The sequence below is a fragment of the Colias eurytheme genome, chromosome 20 (assembly GCF_061535395.1).
Source record: "Colias eurytheme isolate Ceu_HAF_F1 chromosome 20, ilColEury1 Martin Lab GWU primary, whole genome shotgun sequence".
NCBI classification, from domain to species: domain Eukaryota; kingdom Metazoa; phylum Arthropoda; class Insecta; order Lepidoptera; family Pieridae; genus Colias; species Colias eurytheme.
In genome coordinates this window covers 5,947,956-5,968,737 of record NC_142999.1, presented here as the reverse complement: position 1 = coordinate 5,968,737, position 20,782 = coordinate 5,947,956, and the positions used below count along the sequence as shown (strand labels likewise).

The window sequence follows — 20,782 nt, the reverse complement described above, 5'->3', positions numbered from 1 at the left end:
ATATGTAAAGAACTTTAGGTATCAGTCATAAATACTGAATTTAATCACCTCAGTTTTTAAATTATGCCGCCCACAAAAAGTCACATTATCACTCCCAAGCAGTTATACATATATTAATACGTATTCTAGTCTCATTATACATATGATTATACATTCGTCTTATACCTAATGCATTCGAACGTATTTCAAAGTTCTGTTATAAAAATTGTCGAGATGTGTCACAATATATATTCTGATCCTTCGAGCTTAACCGTAAAAGCATAAAAATATATACGTTGAATATGTGTTTTATTTCATTTAAATGAGAAAACAAGACAAATATCCAGCACCAAATAGCTTACTTCTTCATCATACCCAGAAGCATATTTGCTGATGCCTGATAGTAGCACTTCGCATCTATCCTTCTAATTTTTCGTATCGTTTTTTTTACCTTCTTAATTTCGCTATAAATCCCTTATCTTATTGATAAGATATTCCCCATTCTGTATCATATTAAACAAAAACACACGTACCGTTATTGTACAATCACATCGATTGAAATTCATCAAACAACACAGGAGTCGGGCGTCGCCTTGGGCGTGTTAATGCTAATTATATTATAATCAACATGATTAAGCACCACATCCGTAATTGTGATCGATTGGACAATGGCACGGGCCACTGGAATCCGTCTCGACCGGTCATGATCACGATACTGACCAGTGACGAATCTATCAACCCTGTATGATAACACGATACAATACTGTCTTGGATATTTAAAATGTGTGTACAGAAAGCGATATCCTATTGACGTATGGCAGGAAGTTGTTTGGTAGATTAACATATTTACGATTAGTCTAAGAAACACCTTAGGGCTGAACAGATTGGCAATTAGAAACTTGTACCCAAAAGTGTGTTAAAATTTAAACTTGTAAGAACATTAGCAGCATTGCATTACTGACTAAAACAAATGTAATTTAGAAATTGCGAAGAGATTGCTTTTCATTAATTGATATTTGTTAATATCAATTAATTCAAAATTCAAAAAAACTTCAATTCTGTTGAATTGAAGTTTTTTTGAATTGAGTTCCTCTCGATTGCAATATTCGAGCATCTATGCTTTGAATGATATCCTAATCCGTATATCCATATATATATACTCGAATATAAATCTTATTCATTTAAAAATCTGGTTACCATATCGTTCTAACGACAAAGGAGCTGCACATATAACAAGCGCATAAAGTTCCTATATTTTATACCACGCAAGCTCCAGTGTTAGTTACGCACAACGTCCACATAGTAGCTGACCCCAAAAGCCTGTATCGGATCGTGACCCGCCCTGACCCCGATCTACTTACCAACTATTGTCTTTGCCCAACACTTGGCATAATTCGCCGATAGTTTAACACTGAAATAACTCTGTTGGGACACACGTCGCGTTAGTCATCAGAATTGATTAGCGGTATCATATTTATTGGATATTTTATCGTTGGTCCTGTGTAGTAATTTAATACTTGATCAGCGGTGTTTGTAACTAAACATTACTAACAGTTTATCTACATAAGGAAGTTATTGGTTAAATTAACACATAAGCGAAAAATGAAATGGTCCTTCAAGGAAATGCGTATGAATATTTTACAAATTCGCTTTTACTTCTTGGAACGTAGGTTGGTAGGTTGGTTTTTAACTAAACATTTCCTGTAATTACCCATAAAATATCTTAATTTACCGTTTATGCGGGTGTATTGTAATATCGCCGTAAAATTGACCATGTTCTACTGTAGACAGAAAACATTATAGATAAAGTCCTATACTTCTTATAATTTGTAATCTACATAGCGGTTAAACAATAACACTAATAACATTGAGTTATTGAGAGTCAGTGTATCTTAAGGTCCCCAAATTAATAGCATACATTAATCACTTTCCACCAAATGTCATAACATTTCCCAATACTAATCGTGTTAGATCTCTTGAATGGTTCTAATTGAGCTCTGAAGGCATTGCTTCATTGGATCGATTATTTGAAACAATTGCCAAAATTTATTGTTACGCAAACATTAATGAGCATATTCGATGTTGTATTGTTTCGAGTATGGCCTGGATTAATGATATTATTGGTAGCCTCTTGACCTCGCTTGCGTTTAGATGCTATCACAGCTTATCTATGATTATATGTCGAAGTGGTTTGTCTTACGGAACTAAATATGATTGTGGTTCGCTGTAGGCGTTATGGAAAGTTGGTAGGTTTCAAAAGTTGTTTTAAATTCCTGAAGGATTGAAAAGTCAGGTCATTAAAAGCGGTAAATGAAAGATGCATGTTTTGGTTTTTAACTCCATGACTTTTAATAATATACTCTTATAAAATAAAAGATATTAAAAGTTTCTGAAAAACATATTTGAGCAATAGGCTAACATAAAAGAATACTGCAAAGAATTCTGTTACATAAATTACAGGAAAACAGACTACAGAAATTTCAAACAATCACCTCGAGCCGCACAAATCTTGCATTTTCCTCTACGCTAAATCTATTTTTAACTTCCCTATTATATGATACTTTTACGCCTCCCATTCAGCATCCAAAAATAACAATAGTTTTTACCAAATAGCATCCGAATCGTGATTGCACGCACGTTCTTACGGAGATTTTGATTTCTCGTTTGTTTGGCGGTTTTTGTGAGGTTAGGGGTTTGATGCGGTTCATTCATTCGGAAATCGTCAATCGAGGTGTCGTGACCGCTGGCGGGTCGGGTCACGACGTGGCTACCGGTCAGATGGCGTGCTTCCACGTTTGTTACGGATTTTGTTAATGGAGCCTTTTGGGGTGAGAGCACGCGTGATTCCGAATTTGTGGGCTGCATTGCCGCTTGGGAAAGTGATGCGATAGTAATGCTGGTCGAAATCTAACAATGTAATAAAGTCCTTCATGTTCTTGCGGAGAAGTTATAACAACACGCCTACTAATTTACAAAAAAATACTTAAAATATTATATTTTAAACTAGTACAGTAACACTAAAATATTTATAGAAGCAATTAAAAATATTATTTTGTTAGAGATACAGTCCTTTCTTCATATCTGCATCATTATCTGTGGGAAATTCTACGTGAAAATGTTTCAACCAAAAGCCAAAAGTTAACGAGGGAGCCAATAAATAAACTTACAATTTATATTATGATTTATCGCTTTTATATAAGGTGTTACACCGACTATAATAGATAACTGTAATCGCAGCACGGATACAATTAGTGCAACTATGATACCTATATAATATCAATTTTCTTCAATATTTTGTTATTATATATTGAGTGTGAGTAAAATAATTGACATAGAAAACATTTAAAATCCCAAACTCTAATGACTTCGCGTAGCATGTAGATTTTACACGCATCACTTCTGCGCATGTCACGTACAAGACGACCGACAGATGGCGCTAGTAGTATTTTAAATCGCGCTATCGAAAAGTTTTTTCAGTACCGTAAGAAGACTGGGTTCTTGGATTTTGGTTAACTTTGCGCAGAGGCAATATCGTAACCAATGAGGTTAATCCGAGGTGCGATTATTGCTAGTTGAAAACTTTACCAATACCCCGCCGTGTGGACGTGAAATACCGTCCGCTATGGCAATTTTTGAACGGCCGTTAAGGCCTTAATAAACCCTGAAACATACACAAACAGCTTTACTGTTATATCTAGCAGGAGCTTTCGAAGAGCTAAAGAGATAATTAAATATTATACAATATACATATTTGGTCTTATTATTATTAAAATATAGAAAATTTTCTCTTTAATAAATGTAAATAAAATTTGTATATTAATATATTATTATAACATGGTTATAATATGTAGTTTATACTTCTAATTTATTGCTTAAATTTTGTAAAGTATGCATCTTTTAATGTAAACTATTTTAAAAACATGCTTGAATTCAAATGCAGCCATCTCCCACACAGTTCATTACATTACAAACTAACAAATGGCCGTAACAAAAAGGATTAGCCATCAAAACAAGTCGAAGATTACGCGTCGATCCAGATTTAATAATGTCAAAAAGATTTGACATTTACACTCGGTGAAAGTACTGGCTTATTGAGTGGAATCGATTGATCGACTTATAATCGTATTATCGGTTCACGGGGGGTCCCATAGACCGTGTCGACTTTATAAGTGTTGGAATTATGCTTAATGAAATGCTGCATGGGATTTGTTCAAATTAATTTAGGTTCGATTGAGAAATAATTTACGAGTTATAATTGCTTTACGGTTGGCTGGTTAACTGCTTCGGTTTGTATTCAATTGGTGTTTGTTTTTGATTGAAGTTTAAATTAAACAATCTGTTTGGACACTTTCATTTGTTTTTGTTTATAGCGATGCGATAGTAGAATATGTTCAATATTCAAATCACGTAGTAGTAACGTACTATAACAAGCTAGCTATAACGTACTATACGTGTGGTAATAAATTATTATTTATATGCCTTTTACCTATTATATTATTTTGTTTCTTATAGTTGTACAGAGAACTAATACTTAGTTTGTGTAATTGTGTTTTACATTTAAACAAGTTTTTATTGTGACCATCACCCTTCGCTTAAAACGGGTAGAGCCCTGTAATAAATAAAACGTACGTTGGAAAAAAAATAGGAATACAAGTTACATGTTTTTATAAATAACAAATCAAAGACTAGATTATTTTGTATAAGTCAAAATTACGGTGTAATGTGCTGAGTAAATGATTGGGGAAAATAAAAGTAACCGTCATATATCTCAACACTCTACCTTTTTGTATTTGTAGGGTCTCCACGTTTATGAAATGTTTTAACTTATATAAAATACGAAATATTATTATGTGGACTAATAACTGATTACATAATTATGTACATTTTCTGTTAAAATGTAAAACACAGAAAATTCTTTTGATTCATTCGTTTATAACGATTATCGAAACTAACATATTTGTATTTCAAAATTAATAACAAAATTAATAAATAATATAAAATAAAAAATTATTACCTTCTATTATAGTTAGTAGCGAAATATATATATTAAATATGTACCTAGGTATATTTTAATTAAAACAAGAAATGGTCCATGCATCTAATTTACAACCTAGTCCTCATTCACACGGAGTCCTAAGAAGTTTGTATGTTTGTGAATCCTACGATCGTGATTTATACGCTCTCCTTACTGACAGATGGCGGCGTAATGGCGATTGATTTACGAAACCGATTTAATAGTTACCTAATCGGTTATTGAGCTCGCCTTTATTAAATACCGCTGACGTATCGTCTTTTTATATGTAGTGTATACTTGCAAGCAATTAAAGTGCATTTCACACGCCATCCAATCTGAATCCAAAAGAGTATTAACGTTGAATATTAAACTGATAAATTTATGAAAATACTAGCGGTCCGTCCCTGCTACATGTATATCTTTACGTTTTCTCTCCATAAGATCCATCCTTGTACTTCAAGGAATATCATAAAAAAAAGAATTGACGAAATTGGTTCAGCCGTTCTCGAGTTTTGCGCTTACATATGGCATACATTTGGCAATTCATTATTATATTATAGATTATGTTTATGTCCCTTCTATATAAATTGTAACCCAAAAAATAAACATCTACCGAACCCACGTCATACCCAATGATGTCAAAACCATACCTATAAAATTATTCTCTCTGATCTGATGCAATAGGACTCTATCTAGATTCTAGAGTATCAATAATAATTTTTATCAATTCATATTTCGTTAAATTTTCGTTTTGAATACAAAAATATTACAAAAAACTTTCAATTCTGAGAATTTTCAATAATATCAAGAGGCATTTGCTTCACTGAATTTGTTTCTAGCCATTTTTATTTAGAGAGAATGAATAATAGGTTAGTAAATGAGTGCAAACTTAAAATTTTATACAAATAATAATTACTCAAACAAACAAAACAAGATAATATTAGCGAACTATTCTAAAACAATTTACGTTTATTCCAACGCATCTAGAATAGTTTATACTTTATACATCTAACCACTTGGTGGACAACGATTAGATCGGATTTATGTGGTGTATTAGAATTACGTCCGCGAGGCCCTAAACATGCGCGTTATCAGAAACATGCGTTTTGACCGCTACCGCTGCTTTTTACGATATCTTGAACGGTCCCACTCGTTTATTTATTTCACATTTACGTCCGAGGGTGAACGTCTAAATCCAAGCGACACATATTTATGAGTCGACAGCTTCGACGGGTTACAAGACTGCGATAAAAACGTACATTTTGTCGCTTGGCTTTTGGCAGTTGCGTCATTTATTGCATACTTTTTTGAATCCCATTATTTTGCGTGCGTTTTGAACGCGCTTTTAAATGTGATTGTCTTTTGTTTGAGTATTATCTTGAAACGCATTTTGACTCTTTATTTATTAAAATATTAGTGCTGAAGACGTAGATAAATATATATATTACGTATTGTAGTAGCTAATTGTGTCCCAAAAGTTAGAGCTGCTAGATATATTTTGTGAAATGGTAATTTAATGTTATCTAAAATTGCTTCATAACTTTTCTATAAGTGAGTAATAAATATAATAAAGCTAATATGTTTCGGTCAATTACGTAAATACCCTATTTCGGCACGGGCCAGCGAGCTAATTATTTTAAGTGTCAATAAATAATAAAGATGGCCGCGCGCCGTTGAGTGCTCGTCCATCTCTCTTATCTCAATTCTTAATGCGCCTCTTCGCTGGTCATTCTTTTTTTGAATTTTGTTTTCTTTTTTCCCATGTCATCCAGTGGAAGTTTAAATTTTGTGTTGACAGAATGAAGGTTTTATGTTTTAATCTGGACTTTATGTTCGTTTAATCTGTAGCGTGGATAGATTATTTACCGCATTTCTTTCACCTTTTTATCTAGTTTATGGTGAGTCGCGTGTGTGAATCGAGCGATTTATGTTGTATAAATGATGTTTAATTTTGTAAGTGGTCTAAACGATTCGGCTTTCTGCCTCAAATTATCGACGATTTGAGGTGGTTTATGAAGTCATAACGATAAATCAAAAGTGCAACAACGATATTTTGTTGCATTTCCGAACAGGGACGGACCATCGATCACGGCGTTTGAATAAATTTATGTTACGTAATTGCGGTGTGCGTGCGCGCAAGATGGCTCAAGTATTATGTTGTTTACGAATTATAAGCAAACTTGACTCTAGCTTTATTGCACCACCGATATTACCACGAAACAGACAAATTATTTGCGACTTTGGTGGTATATGACTATATGGCAATTAAAGTAAGAAACCTGATAGAGAGAAATACTCTACGTGATAAAACTGTTGATCTTTCCTTGATAAAGCTATTTTTTGATTCCGAAGAAGAAAAGCACTTTTTTTAATGTTATTATTTTTTACAAAAAGTCTGCCGCTGGTTGCATTATCTATAAAATATGCACTATAGGCATATTCACATTCCTTCCCGTTTTAATGGTTCTTCGTTGATAGTTTCGTTACATTTCATAGGTTACTGCTCCGTTACCCAAGAACCACAAAACACCGAACATAGATGTAGATTGTTAAACTGAGCGCAATCTAGCATGTATCAACTATCCAACACAAAACATACGAGGTCAGGGGTATTACCATGTCTCATAGCAGTATTATATCCAGTACTAAACAGTGATGGAGCTATACAACCTATATAGCGTTAACATTTTTCCACACTGGAATCAATACTGCTTTAAGATATCATGGTACGGGGCAGGTCTCACACTAGACTATCAGTTGTTGCGGTTAAGACAGGCGCGAAGTCTCAATTAGTGTAATCTTCATGACTTGGTAATGCACCTAGTTGAAGACCTTCGGGTGTACCGTTCGACCTGTGGCAGTACAGACTTTATGGGAAAATGTAGTAGAGTTTGTTATAAGATGCTTTATAAGGGTTTTTTCAAGGAGACATGACGTCACTTTTTGTATTTTTTGGTCAAGTTATAGCTATGTTCATTCAAAGACACATCGTTTATGGTTTGCAAATCGTTGTTACTGATTACTTTGGAAATACAATAACGAGCTCAAACTACAGACGTGGGGCAATTAATATGTCTTAATTTAATTACTATCCAGTTTGACGATAAATGCAATCAAAGCAGATTGATATTTTTTTATACTCTCACAATATCGACAGTGATGCAACGCGATCAATCACTTCAAACTTCCACGTGCTCAACATTCTAAGCTTCAGAATATGATGAAGTGTCATAGCACACATTAGTTTCAATATCTGATATTATTGCGGTGGCGCCTCGCTAATAACAAGGCGCCGGCGCACAGGTGTCCCCTCTCATCACGCGAAATTGTCTGCTAAATGCACCTCTGATGTCAGCAACTGCTCGCCTTTGATCGAGCCGCTAAAGTGGATATTAGTGATTGCTAAATGTCGCTGTTACGGTTCTTTCACAGGCACAAAATTTGGGAAATTATCCTAAATATTAAAAGGATTGAAATTAATGTAAAATTGTTTAAAACCCCTCAAACATATGTTGAAGGGTTTTAAGGGTATTAATGATGAAGATACAAAATTATCTAACTTTCCAGCACCTTTAAAGTGCTTATGTTATATAGATGATGAAATCAGTCCACTGTTTCTTATAAAATGTGCCGACTCAATAGCCATTCCACTAGCCTATTTATTTAAGAAATCACTTACTCTTATGGAATTCCCCTCAATGTGGAAGAGGGCATTTGTTACACCTGTCCACAAAAAAGGTTCTAAGTTGGAAGTTGTCAATTATAGACCTATATCTAAATTGTGTATCATAGCCAAAGTCTTCGAAAGAATAGTATACGACCAGGTTTATGCAGTATTTAAAAACACATTCATGAGTTATCAGCATGGATTTCTTAAAGGTCGATCAACCGTGACTAACCTGGTGCTTCTGAATGATTACATTACTGATGCTATGGAGACAGGCCATCAGGTCGATGTAATCTACACGGACTACAGTAAATGTTTTGACCGCATAGATCACAAGATTCTCTTGCATAAATTATACATAATGGGCATTAGAGGTAACTTACTCAGATGGTTTTCCTCGTATATCAACAATAGATCTCAAGCAGTTGTAATAAGTAACTATATATCAAGTTGGGTGGTAATACCAAGTGGAGTACCTCAGGGCTCCCTTTTGGGTCCTCTTATGTTTTGCGTATTTATAAATGATATTCCAAATTGCTTCACACACTCAAATCTTCTTTGCTTTGCTGATGACATGAAGATATTTAGGACTATTAAATCTTCTGCTGATGCTGCTATGCTTCAAGATGACCTTAATAAATTAGACTACTATTGTACTCAAAATAAATTAGATCTCAACCCTGGTAAATGCACAGTCGTCTCATTTAGTCGTAAAAAACAAACACTGCGTTTCAACTATCGAATAAAAAATCAAGATCTTGGAACTAGCCCTGACATAAGAGATCTAGGAGTGATACATGACCCAAAACTCATGTTTGATAAACATATCGATTATATTCTAGCTAAAGCTTCTAAAGCTTTAGGCTTTATAATGAGAATTCCGTCAGATTTTAAAAAGGCGAAAACGTTTAAAATTCTGTTTTGTGCTTACGTACGTAGCATTCTAGAATATGCGTCGCCAATATGGAATCCGCGATACGATAAATATATAACTAGAATTGAACGAATACAGATGAAATTTTTGAAATTCCTATGTTACCGATTACACGTCCCGTACAAATCTGAGGATTATTACGAGGTCTGCAGCAAATTTCACTTCCTACCCCTAACATATCGCCGGGAGATTTCTGATATTTTATTACTTTTAGGCATTACATCCAGTAAAATAGACTGCCCAGAACTACTAGCCAAAATTTCTTTATACACACCCTCAATTTTATCTCGTAAATATAATCCTATCTTTACTTCCGCAGTCAACACTAACTATCGTCAAAACTCGTTTATTCTACGCGTAAGCAATAATTTTAACAAGCTATCAAAACAGTTCGACTTTGACTTATTCTGCAGCAGTTCTTACTCCATTAAGCGTCAGTTAGCTAATGAGTTCTTCCGTCAGTTTGGTGGTCAAGTTGATATGTAATTTGATTAGTGTTACAATGGCATTGGTTTTAAGCATTTGATTCGTGTAGGTAATCGCTCACATTTGTAATTGTTATATATTAACATTTTTCTAGCCGTGAGAATCTGTAAATGGCTTATTGTAAGTATTATATTATGTGACTATCTTTAAGGATACAGCTGTAGATTCTCCTAAAATATAAATAAATAAATAATAAATAGATTATAGACAGTTTCAGTGTGCTACAAAATAAGCCTCACTGGTTATGCTATGATTATAATTGACCGAGAATTATGTTTAACGTCTTTATTCAGAGGACGACTGTATAAGCTCTAATCCATGACATCGATAATAACTCCACGCGCCCTGACCCCCTTGGTGGAGTACAATCAAATACAAAAATACACATAAAAATAAATTTTATAATGCACTTTTATAAAGAAAATTGCGCAAAAAGGTATCGATTGGATAAATCAAACTAAATATAGCAATAAATTATTGTACTTTATGATTAATATTTTCGTATCCTTATATTTTAACCCTTGATTTATACTGTATACAATCTACATAATATGTAAATATATATTAACTTTCTAAAATCTATAAATTCGGAGCCCTAGAGACGTTATCGTCTCTATGCATGTGTATGCTGCAATCTACTATCTTACATTCATAACATCCAACTAAATATACAATTACCTACGCAATCGACTTTTCCACCATCATATACTTTACGACCAAGCACGTATTCCTAAGGCAGGTGCATAATGCTAGATGTATGGCGATGTTGATCTTACACATTTAGCGTGTCGATATCATCTGCACCACGCTTAATCGATGTAATTACGAGTATTAGCGGTAATCTGTGGATTTACAAGATTATTCTTGTATTAACTGGCTGGCTAATCAATCAGTCGCATTGGGTTTGAATGATGCACGCTTACTGATAGTATGTTTGTACTGTTTGTATCACAGTTAGCTTAGATTGTTAGAAGCAGTGTTTTACTAAATGTAATATGTTCGTATACCTATTAAAAATATTATATTTAGTTTTGTTACATACATGTATCATATAAATTGTAGAGTAGGATAATTAAATAAAAAATTACAAATATACAACAAATTCCTTCTAAAATTGCAGCTATCAATATTTTAACCACCGATTTTGTTACGGTGCTAATGGTGCTATTAACGCCATCTCCCGCAAAATACCGATAAAAATAATACTGAATCAATGAATAATAATAATGAGTACATTTCCAACTGTCTTACTTCATTCTTAGTGTTTTAAATGTATTTTTAAACGTTTCAGAGCTGCGACAACCCTGTAGAGGAGAAGCCATCGAGTGACAAAAACTTCATAGTTGGCGCGTGGCCGACCAGCACACCCGGACATACCGGCTACCTCACTGTGGCCACACTACCGCCGGCTTTTATTAGAAGTAAGTATCAAAAATGGGCATATTATAATATTATGTTGTGTATAACTGCAACGTGTTTTAAGAATAATAATGCATGGTACTGTGTTGAGCAGAAATTATTATTATACTAGCTGCCCTTCGCGTTTTCACCCGCGTGGCTGCGCTCCTGTTGGTCTTAGCGTAACGATAAATTATATAGCCTTGCCTTCCTCGATAAATGGGCTATCTAACACTGAAAGAATTTTTAAATCGGACCAGTAGTTCCCGAGATTAGCGCGTTCAAACAAACAAACTCTTCACCTTTATAATATTAAAATATTAGTATAGATTTAAATTATGTATATTGTTATGCCCGAGTAATCAATATTACTCTTGAAGCATTATTTTATTAAATTCTGTAATCTTAATTAATATAATCAATTTTGTTTTGCATTTTTAACTATGCATTATTATCTATTTCAATAAAATAACTGCTACTAAGACCCAAAAATTGATAGTTATAAGAAGTAAAAGACAAAGAAAATATATAACTCTCAAACTATTGTACTCAGCAGTCAGCCTAATTAATAATAACGAAAACTTATGTTCTTTTACAGCAAAAACGATTCCAGCCAAGACAGAAAATGGAAAAGATGAGAATCCTCCAGACAATTATGAAAGGAAAAGTGACTCAGACAGCGGAGAGGATAAATTAGTTGTCGACGAAAATAGATTATAAATACACTTTGTATTAAATAAAAATTTGAATTTAAATATTTGGTTTTATTTTTCCGAGAAATACCTGAGGACCCCAAAGTACAAAACATATATCTGTATATAATATACTTATTAATGAAATATTTCATTTACAATCAATTTAAGTAACACTCAAATTTTCACTTAATGCAGAATACATTTCTAGCTGTGATAAGAGAAACCGAGAAAACATCTAAATTAAACCTTACTTTTACTATACTATTAATTCCAAACCCTAACCAAGAAAAGAAAGAAGGTATCATCTTGTAGAAAACCAGAGCTATAGTTTTATTGAATAGGTTATCAGAGACTCACTTCGAAAGCAATTTAAGATAGCAGTACATTTGTCGCTGTCATCTGGTTGAATTTTCTATTTCATTTAATGAATGGTGTGTACTTATTTATTAATCGCGGCAAACTATCAAGCAGTCGGGGTCGCAGCGCGCATAGTTGAATTAATTGGTTCGCGCGGCGAATTCCGAAAAATGGACAACGAAAATTGAAAGCTACTAATTCTTATTAATTGTATATTGCGCTATTGTCTACTGACTTGTTGTGGAATAGCGAATCCACACACTACCACAATAAATTGTTGAGGCATGATGCCTGGGCATAGGCATGATGCCTGGGCACAGGCGCGTGTACCTAATTTGTACGCACCTCATCGCGTTTATTTAATTTATGTGAATATTTTCTGAAGTAAAAAAGTTGTGAATGGTTCATTTTACCATCATCACTTCATTTTTGTAAAAAAAGGGAAACACAATAAAAGACATTTAATTTTCATACATTTATTTAGGTTAAAATTCTTAAATCTACAGCATATAAATATAGTACATACAAGCTAGTGTTACGGAATTCTTGTGAAGCCTCATTGGAAGTCAAAGGCAGTGTAATATAGGAATATAGTTTGGCATTATAGACATATTAAATAATTTTGCAAAAAACCATAAATAAATAAGGAAAAACACATTTCCTGAACTACAGTCCATAAATGGATCGATATAAATTCTAGTACACAATTTAGTTAAGAGCCATGCTCCATATTACATCATTTATAAATATTTTTCTAACATATATATTCGATATACTTTGTTTTTACTACCACAGACGACATCATTGACGTTTATATAATTGTCTATACTTGTATTAAATCTATGTTTGTAAATTTTATAGCATGGTGCGTATAACCTTATTGTATTTTTGACAATAGAAACCCTATGTAAAGTATGGATTAACACAAATTCAGTTTTATTATTATTACATGTTATTTTAACAATTTTGCTTGGCACTTTTAACTCCAGGCTTACATTGAATTATTAGTTATTTTTAACTGGTATTAATGGAATTAATAACAAGGATATATTTCATCTTAACATGATATAATATTTAGTCATATATTTTAGTAGCCTTTACTTAGTTCCTTACAATTACATCACTATGGCTAATTGTTATTGTTATAGTAAATATAATTATAGTTATAAAATTATGTTTGTCTAAGGAATAAAATATTTATTCTAACTTACATCTACTTATATTTCATCGAAATTCCGGAACGACACATTAAACATTTCATTATTTTGATAATCTAACAAAAAAAATTAAATCCATTTACGATAAGTTTTGAATGACAAAAAGTCGCTTGTTGATTTACTAACACACTATAAATTAATATATTGTCGATTATTATTAGAGGAACCTTGCACGTGTCACTTATTTTTATTTTTGTAAATGGCAAACAAAAATAATGAAATCGAGAGGTTGTTTTAAAATTGATAGGGATGAATGCAATTGAGATTTTAAAATATAAAAGAATTAATAAAGATTTAAAAATAATATATTATTGTGTAATTGAAAATTAGTGCTTATAATAAGTGATAAAATGCAATAGTAATAATGTAAATATTTCGATCACTTACACTGAAATAATAATTTATTCAAAACTAAAACTATTTTAACTTTATTCCAAGATGTGAAATCAAAGAGTGCATTATTATAAAGTAACTTAACTAAACAGAATGCGTAGATTAATTTTAAACTTGTAAATGATAAAATATAGTAGTAAAGTTTAATTCAAATTGCATATTGTGTCCTCTTGATAATAGCGAAAAAGATAACATCATTTCCACGTCTAAAATTGATCTAACTTTGTCAATAACAAAATACTCAGAGTAATCGTAACTGTTACGTTATATGATTATTTTTGAATAAAACACTCACATTTGGCAAATTATATAATTTTGTTTGAGTACTTGTATATTTTTGTAAAGGACGCATAACACAACTTTTACTTTTCCGAATTGCGATACTTTTTAGATTATACTTAAAAATGTATTTACTTAATTTCCATTAGTCCTAATCGTCGTTATTATGGGGGGAGTAATCTAAAACTTTATCAAGTAAAAGGTCACAAAAAATTTAAAAAAATCGTCACGCCTTTAAACTCTCAAGTTTAGTTTCAATTTTTCTCTTTTTATTCCTTGATTCATTTATCTAAAGTCACTGAAATCTGTCTTCAATTGTATAGCTGGTTTATTTGGTCTTGATTCAAATACAGTTCTCGTCTGAGCGCCGGTTTGACCGCGAGCATTTTGACCTGCTTTTACCGCATTTTCCAATTTGGTACGAAGCTCGGAAGATTGCTGCATGATCGTCTTGAATTCCTGAAAAAAAAAATATATCACTTTTTGTTGAGATAATAACATTGATTCTTTGAATTTTTAGATTTACAGGATACTTTAACAATTTTTTTTGCTTAAAAGTGAAAATCATACATGTTGATTTGTTGAACCAAGAAATCGTTATTACACTTTTTGTAACTGCATTAATTACTCTATTCGTCTGTAGTGTAGTGGTTTTGGTAATTATAACTTCTGCTTTATATTATATTAATTGCAACAGACATATAAATAGAAAGTGATACATTTTTGTAAAATTTGCGGGTATACAAACAAATATGTAGGTACCTGTGGATACTGCGGGCCGATCTTCATGAGCCAGTTGAGCGCGAACTCGTGAAGCGCGCGGACGTGCGGAGCAGCGTTCGTTAGTGCGCTACCTTCGCGTAGATATGATATCACTATGGGCACGAGGATCCAGAGCAATTGGACACCTGGGAATTTTTTGTGTATATTTTTAGTACCATATTATGTTATAATTTAATCAATATTAAAATATAAATATTTTTCCCCCACTTTTTTAAAGAAAGAGATAAAACACAATATTCAAGTACTAAATATAATTAAAATAAGAAGAAAAAAATGTACTCTAAATGATACACATTCTTCTTTCGTTTAAGTTGTACAAACATATTTTCAAGTTAATCTTACCTTTATGAGGATCATCTATAGCAGCAAAACAAATTGGATAACAATTTAATATGACATTGTAACAAAATTAATTAATTTTTTTTTATAAGTGGATGCTGCTGTAATTTACAGTGTTGGTTGAGAACAATTCTTTAATAAATATTTTACAAACTTTTAACTTAAAAACATTTGAATGATTTATTTATTTATTTATTGTAGGGCGTGGACTATGATAGCGCCTAGATTACGAAAACTATTTTGAAAAAAGGTTCATAAACTCTACTAATATTCGACGCGGTTGGCGCAGTGGTAAAGTAACTGCCTACTGAGCCGATGGTCCCGGGTTCGATCCCCGGTCAGGGCAAATATTTGTGTGATGAACTCGATTATTTGTTCTTGGGTTATCTATATATGTATTTATAAAATATTATATTATATTTATCGTCGTCTAGTGCCCACAACACAAGCCTTAATTGAGCTTACTGTGGGACTAGGTCGATTTGTGTAATATTGTCCTTTAATTTATTTATACATACGCGCATCACTCGGCGCCACTTTCAACAAATCGGACAGCGCGGCCACCGAAGCTGTGGCAGCTCGAGCCAGCCCCGCATCAGGCCCGTGTGCTGCAGCTATACACTCGCCCCATACATGCGTACCAGGCTGCAGCTAGATAGTAGTGATGTAGCAGCTAATACTAGATACATACGCGCATCACTCGGCGCCACTTTCAACAAATCGGACAGCGCGGCCACCGAAGCTGTGGCAGCTCGAGCCAGCCCCGCATCAGGCCCGTGTGCTGCAGCTATACACTCGCCCCATACATGCGTACCAGGCTGCAGCTAGATAGTAGTGATGTAGCAGCTAATACTAGATACATACGCGCATCACTCGGCGCCACTTTCAACAGATCCGACAGTGCGGCCACCGAAGCGGTAGCCGCACGAGCCAGCCCCGCATCAGGCCCGTGTGCTGCAGCTGCTGCTCGAGCTGCTAGCCGTGCGGCCACAGCTCGCGCCCACCATGACACCGCAGCGGTGGGTGTGCCCCCGCCCCACACTGCACGGACCACACCGCAGCACGCCGCGAATATCTGCGGTGTGACAGAGGACGGGTAAGAGGTGGGTCCACACAAAGCGAGCAGCCGCACCAAATTGATTACACCACAGTATTGAAATATTCCATTGATTCACCTAATCAATACTAAGCGACTCGCATCATGACGTAACATGATGCGAATCTTCGATGTTGTAGAGAGAAAAATTACTTTATGTTGCGTAGTACTATGCACTATTGCACAACACGACACGAATACCTAGATGGTTTGATGGAGGAGCTTTTAGTGTTGCGTGGTTATTACACAATAGAACGCACTGTGTGAACTATGCGAATTCATACTATATGATAGAGAGTCTATTATTTTTCTAACATAATATAACTAACACACAGAAATATACTGTCACTAACATTATATTTCGTTATACTATACAGCAGTGATACTACATGTGCAACGATTAGCGTTGCGCGTTGCTCATGAAGTTGCATGACAAAAGTTTAAGTTAAATTATTATCATGCGTAATGCGATATATGAATATTGTAAAAAAACCGTACTGTAAATACTTACAAAATTTTCATACGTAAAATTTTGATTAGCTGTTTACAACTTTCATTATCATTAACATACACGTACCTCATTATCACGCGTATCCAGACAGTGCCGTAAATGATTGATGCAGGGATAGTGCAGCAAGGGCAATGGCGGCGCACGCGCAAGTAACGCAGACATAGCCCGAGCACCGCACACGCTCTCTATACGTTGCTCGCTATCCTCTGGAAAAATGGATACACAGCTTTATATAACGTAACAATTTTTTGTTTTTTATTTATGTTATAAAGGCATGTTACCATTTTTAGATCTATAACAAATTTGCGGATTGTTAAATTTGCTTTGTATTATTTCAATTTACGGTGTGGTAAATGTGGACGTACATATAATTTTCATTTGGCAAATCATCAGGAATCTACATAACAAAAATACCAAAGATTTATTTCAACCAACAAAAAAAACACAGCACACATGTTCATAGCAGTTTATTTTGTAAAAACAGTGTCAGAAAAAATTTAACAACGTCCATAAAATAGTTTCTACATAAACCCTTACCACTCTTTATCTGCTACGACCTAAACGGTTAACGGACATACATAGAGACCTTATTTTGAAATGCCTACATACAATTCTTACCAGTCTTAACCCGTTCCACGAGTTTAGCCAGCGTATTATACAGTAACTTATCATGCTGTGCCCGTGCATCGTCTGTTAAAAACGCGGCTCTTGACCTTAAGGAAAAATCCTATTCTTACCAGTCTTAACCCGTTCCACGAGTTTAGCCAGCATATTACACAGTAAATTATCAAGCTGCGCACGCCCATCCTCTGTTAACCGCGCGACATTCGACCTTACGGAGCAATAACCTTATTCGAAAAATCCAATTCTTACCAGTCTTAACCCGCTCCACAAGCTTGGCCAGCGTAGTATGCAGCAGCCTATCATGCTGTGCCCGTGCATCGTCAGTGAGCCGCGCGGGCCGGCACTCAGCGGCGCGCTGCAGCACGAGCACCGCCGCGTCGCTGGCCGTACCGTCGCCGCTCACACGCAGCACCTCTGTCGCTATGTATAGCACGCTCGGTAGCACTGATAGTGCGCCTGTGGGGAAAGAGATTTTAGTTTTTAACGCCGTTAGTACACCTACGCATTCGCGTGCGGCAGCGAATATCTGCGAAACTACTGCGTAGCGAAATATCTGCGGAATGTTAGTACACAGCAATGTTTTCGCAATGCGTCTGTGTAATGGCCATTTCGCAGTTCCTTGCGAAACAATACTGACAAGGATGCAACTATTTCATCTATCTATGTGCTAGAGTGAGACATATCATATGCGAAATCCTGCCACACTACTAACAGATTTTTTGTTGTTTCGCTGCCGCACGCGAATGCGTCGGTGTACTAAAGGCGTAAGGGCCCAAAAATCATCGAGACCAGGGGAAGAAATCTCTACCTGTACTTTCGAATTCTCATCTGCACTCAGGTGGACAGCTTACAAGTGACGGCATGGTGCTGAATTTTATTATTTTATGCTCTCATATCGTTCTAGATAGGTCACCTGGTGGTTCAAATGACCCATAATTTTTTCAACATGGGCCTGTAGTCTATTATTCGTGAATAATAATATATATAAAATATAAATGCTGCAAATGATTCGTATGCTCTTAAAACCAAAACACTTGTATATAGGCTTGTGGTGAATCTTACTCATAAAACAATTCTGCGTTATAAAAATCCAACAAACTCACCCTGCGGACTAGTTAACGAAGTCAGCTCCGACATGGCCATCATACTCTTCACCAATAGCGTGTCCCCGTGAACCCCCAACCCCCGTCTAACCCCTATAACCCCCACACGCCCCGTTTGCTTCAATGGGCTGAGGGTTGGTAATCGTCGCACTAAGAGACATAGACACACTTCTAAACACGCGAATACTAGAGATTTCCCAGGAGGTAGGTCTCCGGTAGGTCCACCTTCGCCGAGTGTATGGACTGCTTCTAATACGGATTGAGGGATTGAACCTTCTGTATCGTTGGGTGCTAATTCTGAAAGTTAAATATTTATTGAATAAAGAAAATGAACAGGTGGCAACTATTAAATAGAGCACAGATATACTTCAGATTATACGATGTTAATAAAAAATGGCTTAGTGCCTAGAGAAAGCTTCTAGATAAATAGATTGATAATAATATAATATTTTACTCTGCTTGAATGTGAAAATTTTATGACGAATCATGCTTCCATCGAATCAAGTACACATATACAAGACGTATTACATTTTATTGTTAAGAACAAATTCAATAAGATTATTTTGAATAGTTTGGGAAAACTATTCTTATTTAAAGTGTTCGATAAATGATATCATGTAATTTAATAAAATAGAACAAACCTTTAATTTTCAGCTGCATTTGCTCATGCAACTGCTCCCTAGCGCCAACTATGACGAGTTGCAGAACATCGGCAGCCAATAACAAAGCCTCAATGCTTTCTTGTGTTAAACCAGTGCGATGTATAATTTGGCATAATTCTATCGCTAATGCCCTAAAAAAGAAAAATTTTAAACTGCATTTCAAAGAGAAATGTTTCAAAAAGCACTTTTAAATATATGTATATTTTTTTTTATCTGCAAATTAGTCATAATTCTGTATAACAATTATATAGAAAAAATTCACAATACATACGCTAAAACATACTTAAAAACGCTGATAAAATTATATAATAGTTAAAACGTACCTGTCTTTAAGTAAACGGGCTCTATTTTCAGGTGCATCTAGTAAAGTAACTAGGGACAACAACACGGATATTGTATTTTCCACGCTCATGTCGCGTTGGGCACATAACGCTTCCATGCATATACCTGAGGAATAAAAAAAAATGTTGTATTTCATTAATTATTAAATAGCACTTTATTTCCTACGCTCTAGAGACTATATTTGCGATGACATTTAAATTAAAACGTGTAAAACGACATAATCGAATATTTAATTATAGTAAAGAAACTTACCAAAAAGAAGGTGGAATCGTTCATCAACTGGCTCATAGAATTCAAAGTTTCCATTTTCTGTCTTATTTGTTTTGTTGTCAACGTTGTTATCGGAATTTTCTGTAACAAACGTCTATTTTATTACAGGTGAACAGGTTCGAATCAATAAATTGTTAGAAATCGTTTATATACCGGATAAAGTATTTCACACATAAGTTGTAAAAATTAAATATCTGATGTTTAGTGTCTTAAGGTGCGTACAAATTACAATGCAATGATCGACCAGAGTTGACGTTCATTGGCTCGCGAGCAAATAATATTATTATGTAGAAATAATATTTGGTAGAGCGCAGCTACCTCGCGCGGCAGGTGGCGTAGAACGTGCGTGATTTTAATGTGTCCCAATATTATTTCCAGGCAGAAACGCTTGTGTCCCAAAAACTTCCTTACACATATATTTATCTATACTAATATTATAAAGCTGAAGAGTTTGTTTGTTTGACCGCGTTAATCTCGGGAACTACTGGTCCGATTTAAAAAATTATTTCGGTGTTAGATAGCCCATTCATCGAGGAAGGCTATAGGCTATAGGCTATTTACAATCACGCTAAGACCAACAAGAGCGTAGTATGTGTATGCGTGTCCGCATAATGTGCGTTGTACTGCAGTGCG

The 20,782-nt window shown here is 34.6% G+C and overlaps 2 protein-coding genes and 1 non-coding gene across 3 annotated transcripts in view; 2 read left to right on the top strand and 1 right to left on the bottom strand.

Moving 5' to 3' along the window:
- The window catches only part of Trmt61 (tRNA methyltransferase 61), a 49,759-nt gene extending 37,526 nt beyond the window's left edge, over positions 1 to 12,233 (top strand). Inside the window, exons 6-7 of the mRNA XM_090113830.1 lie at positions 11,372 to 11,501; positions 12,077 to 12,233. Of these exons, the coding sequence (XP_089969956.1) occupies positions 11,372 to 11,501; positions 12,077 to 12,198 (252 nt within the window). The 3' untranslated portion in view covers positions 12,199 to 12,233. The remainder of the gene's footprint in view (positions 1 to 11,371; positions 11,502 to 12,076) is intronic.
- Positions 3,491 to 3,629, top strand: LOC149899708 (U4 spliceosomal RNA). The gene has a single exon (XR_016457936.1). It is a non-coding gene; the product is annotated as a U4 spliceosomal RNA (small nuclear RNA).
- Positions 12,234 to 14,476: 2,243 nt separating the features above from the next.
- Positions 14,477 to 20,782, bottom strand: part of LOC149899704 (HEAT repeat-containing protein 5B) — a 31,617-nt gene continuing 25,311 nt past the window's right edge. Inside the window, exons 31-39 of the mRNA XM_090113660.1 lie at positions 20,132 to 20,230; positions 19,861 to 19,984; positions 19,517 to 19,668; positions 18,876 to 19,172; positions 18,022 to 18,228; positions 17,215 to 17,354; positions 16,406 to 16,616; positions 15,182 to 15,327; positions 14,477 to 14,878 (exon numbers count right to left, since the gene is read on the bottom strand). Coding sequence (XP_089969786.1) covers positions 14,705 to 14,878; positions 15,182 to 15,327; positions 16,406 to 16,616; positions 17,215 to 17,354; positions 18,022 to 18,228; positions 18,876 to 19,172; positions 19,517 to 19,668; positions 19,861 to 19,984; positions 20,132 to 20,230 — 1,550 coding nt within the window. The 3' untranslated portion in view covers positions 14,477 to 14,704. The remainder of the gene's footprint in view (positions 14,879 to 15,181; positions 15,328 to 16,405; positions 16,617 to 17,214; positions 17,355 to 18,021; positions 18,229 to 18,875; positions 19,173 to 19,516; positions 19,669 to 19,860; positions 19,985 to 20,131; positions 20,231 to 20,782) is intronic.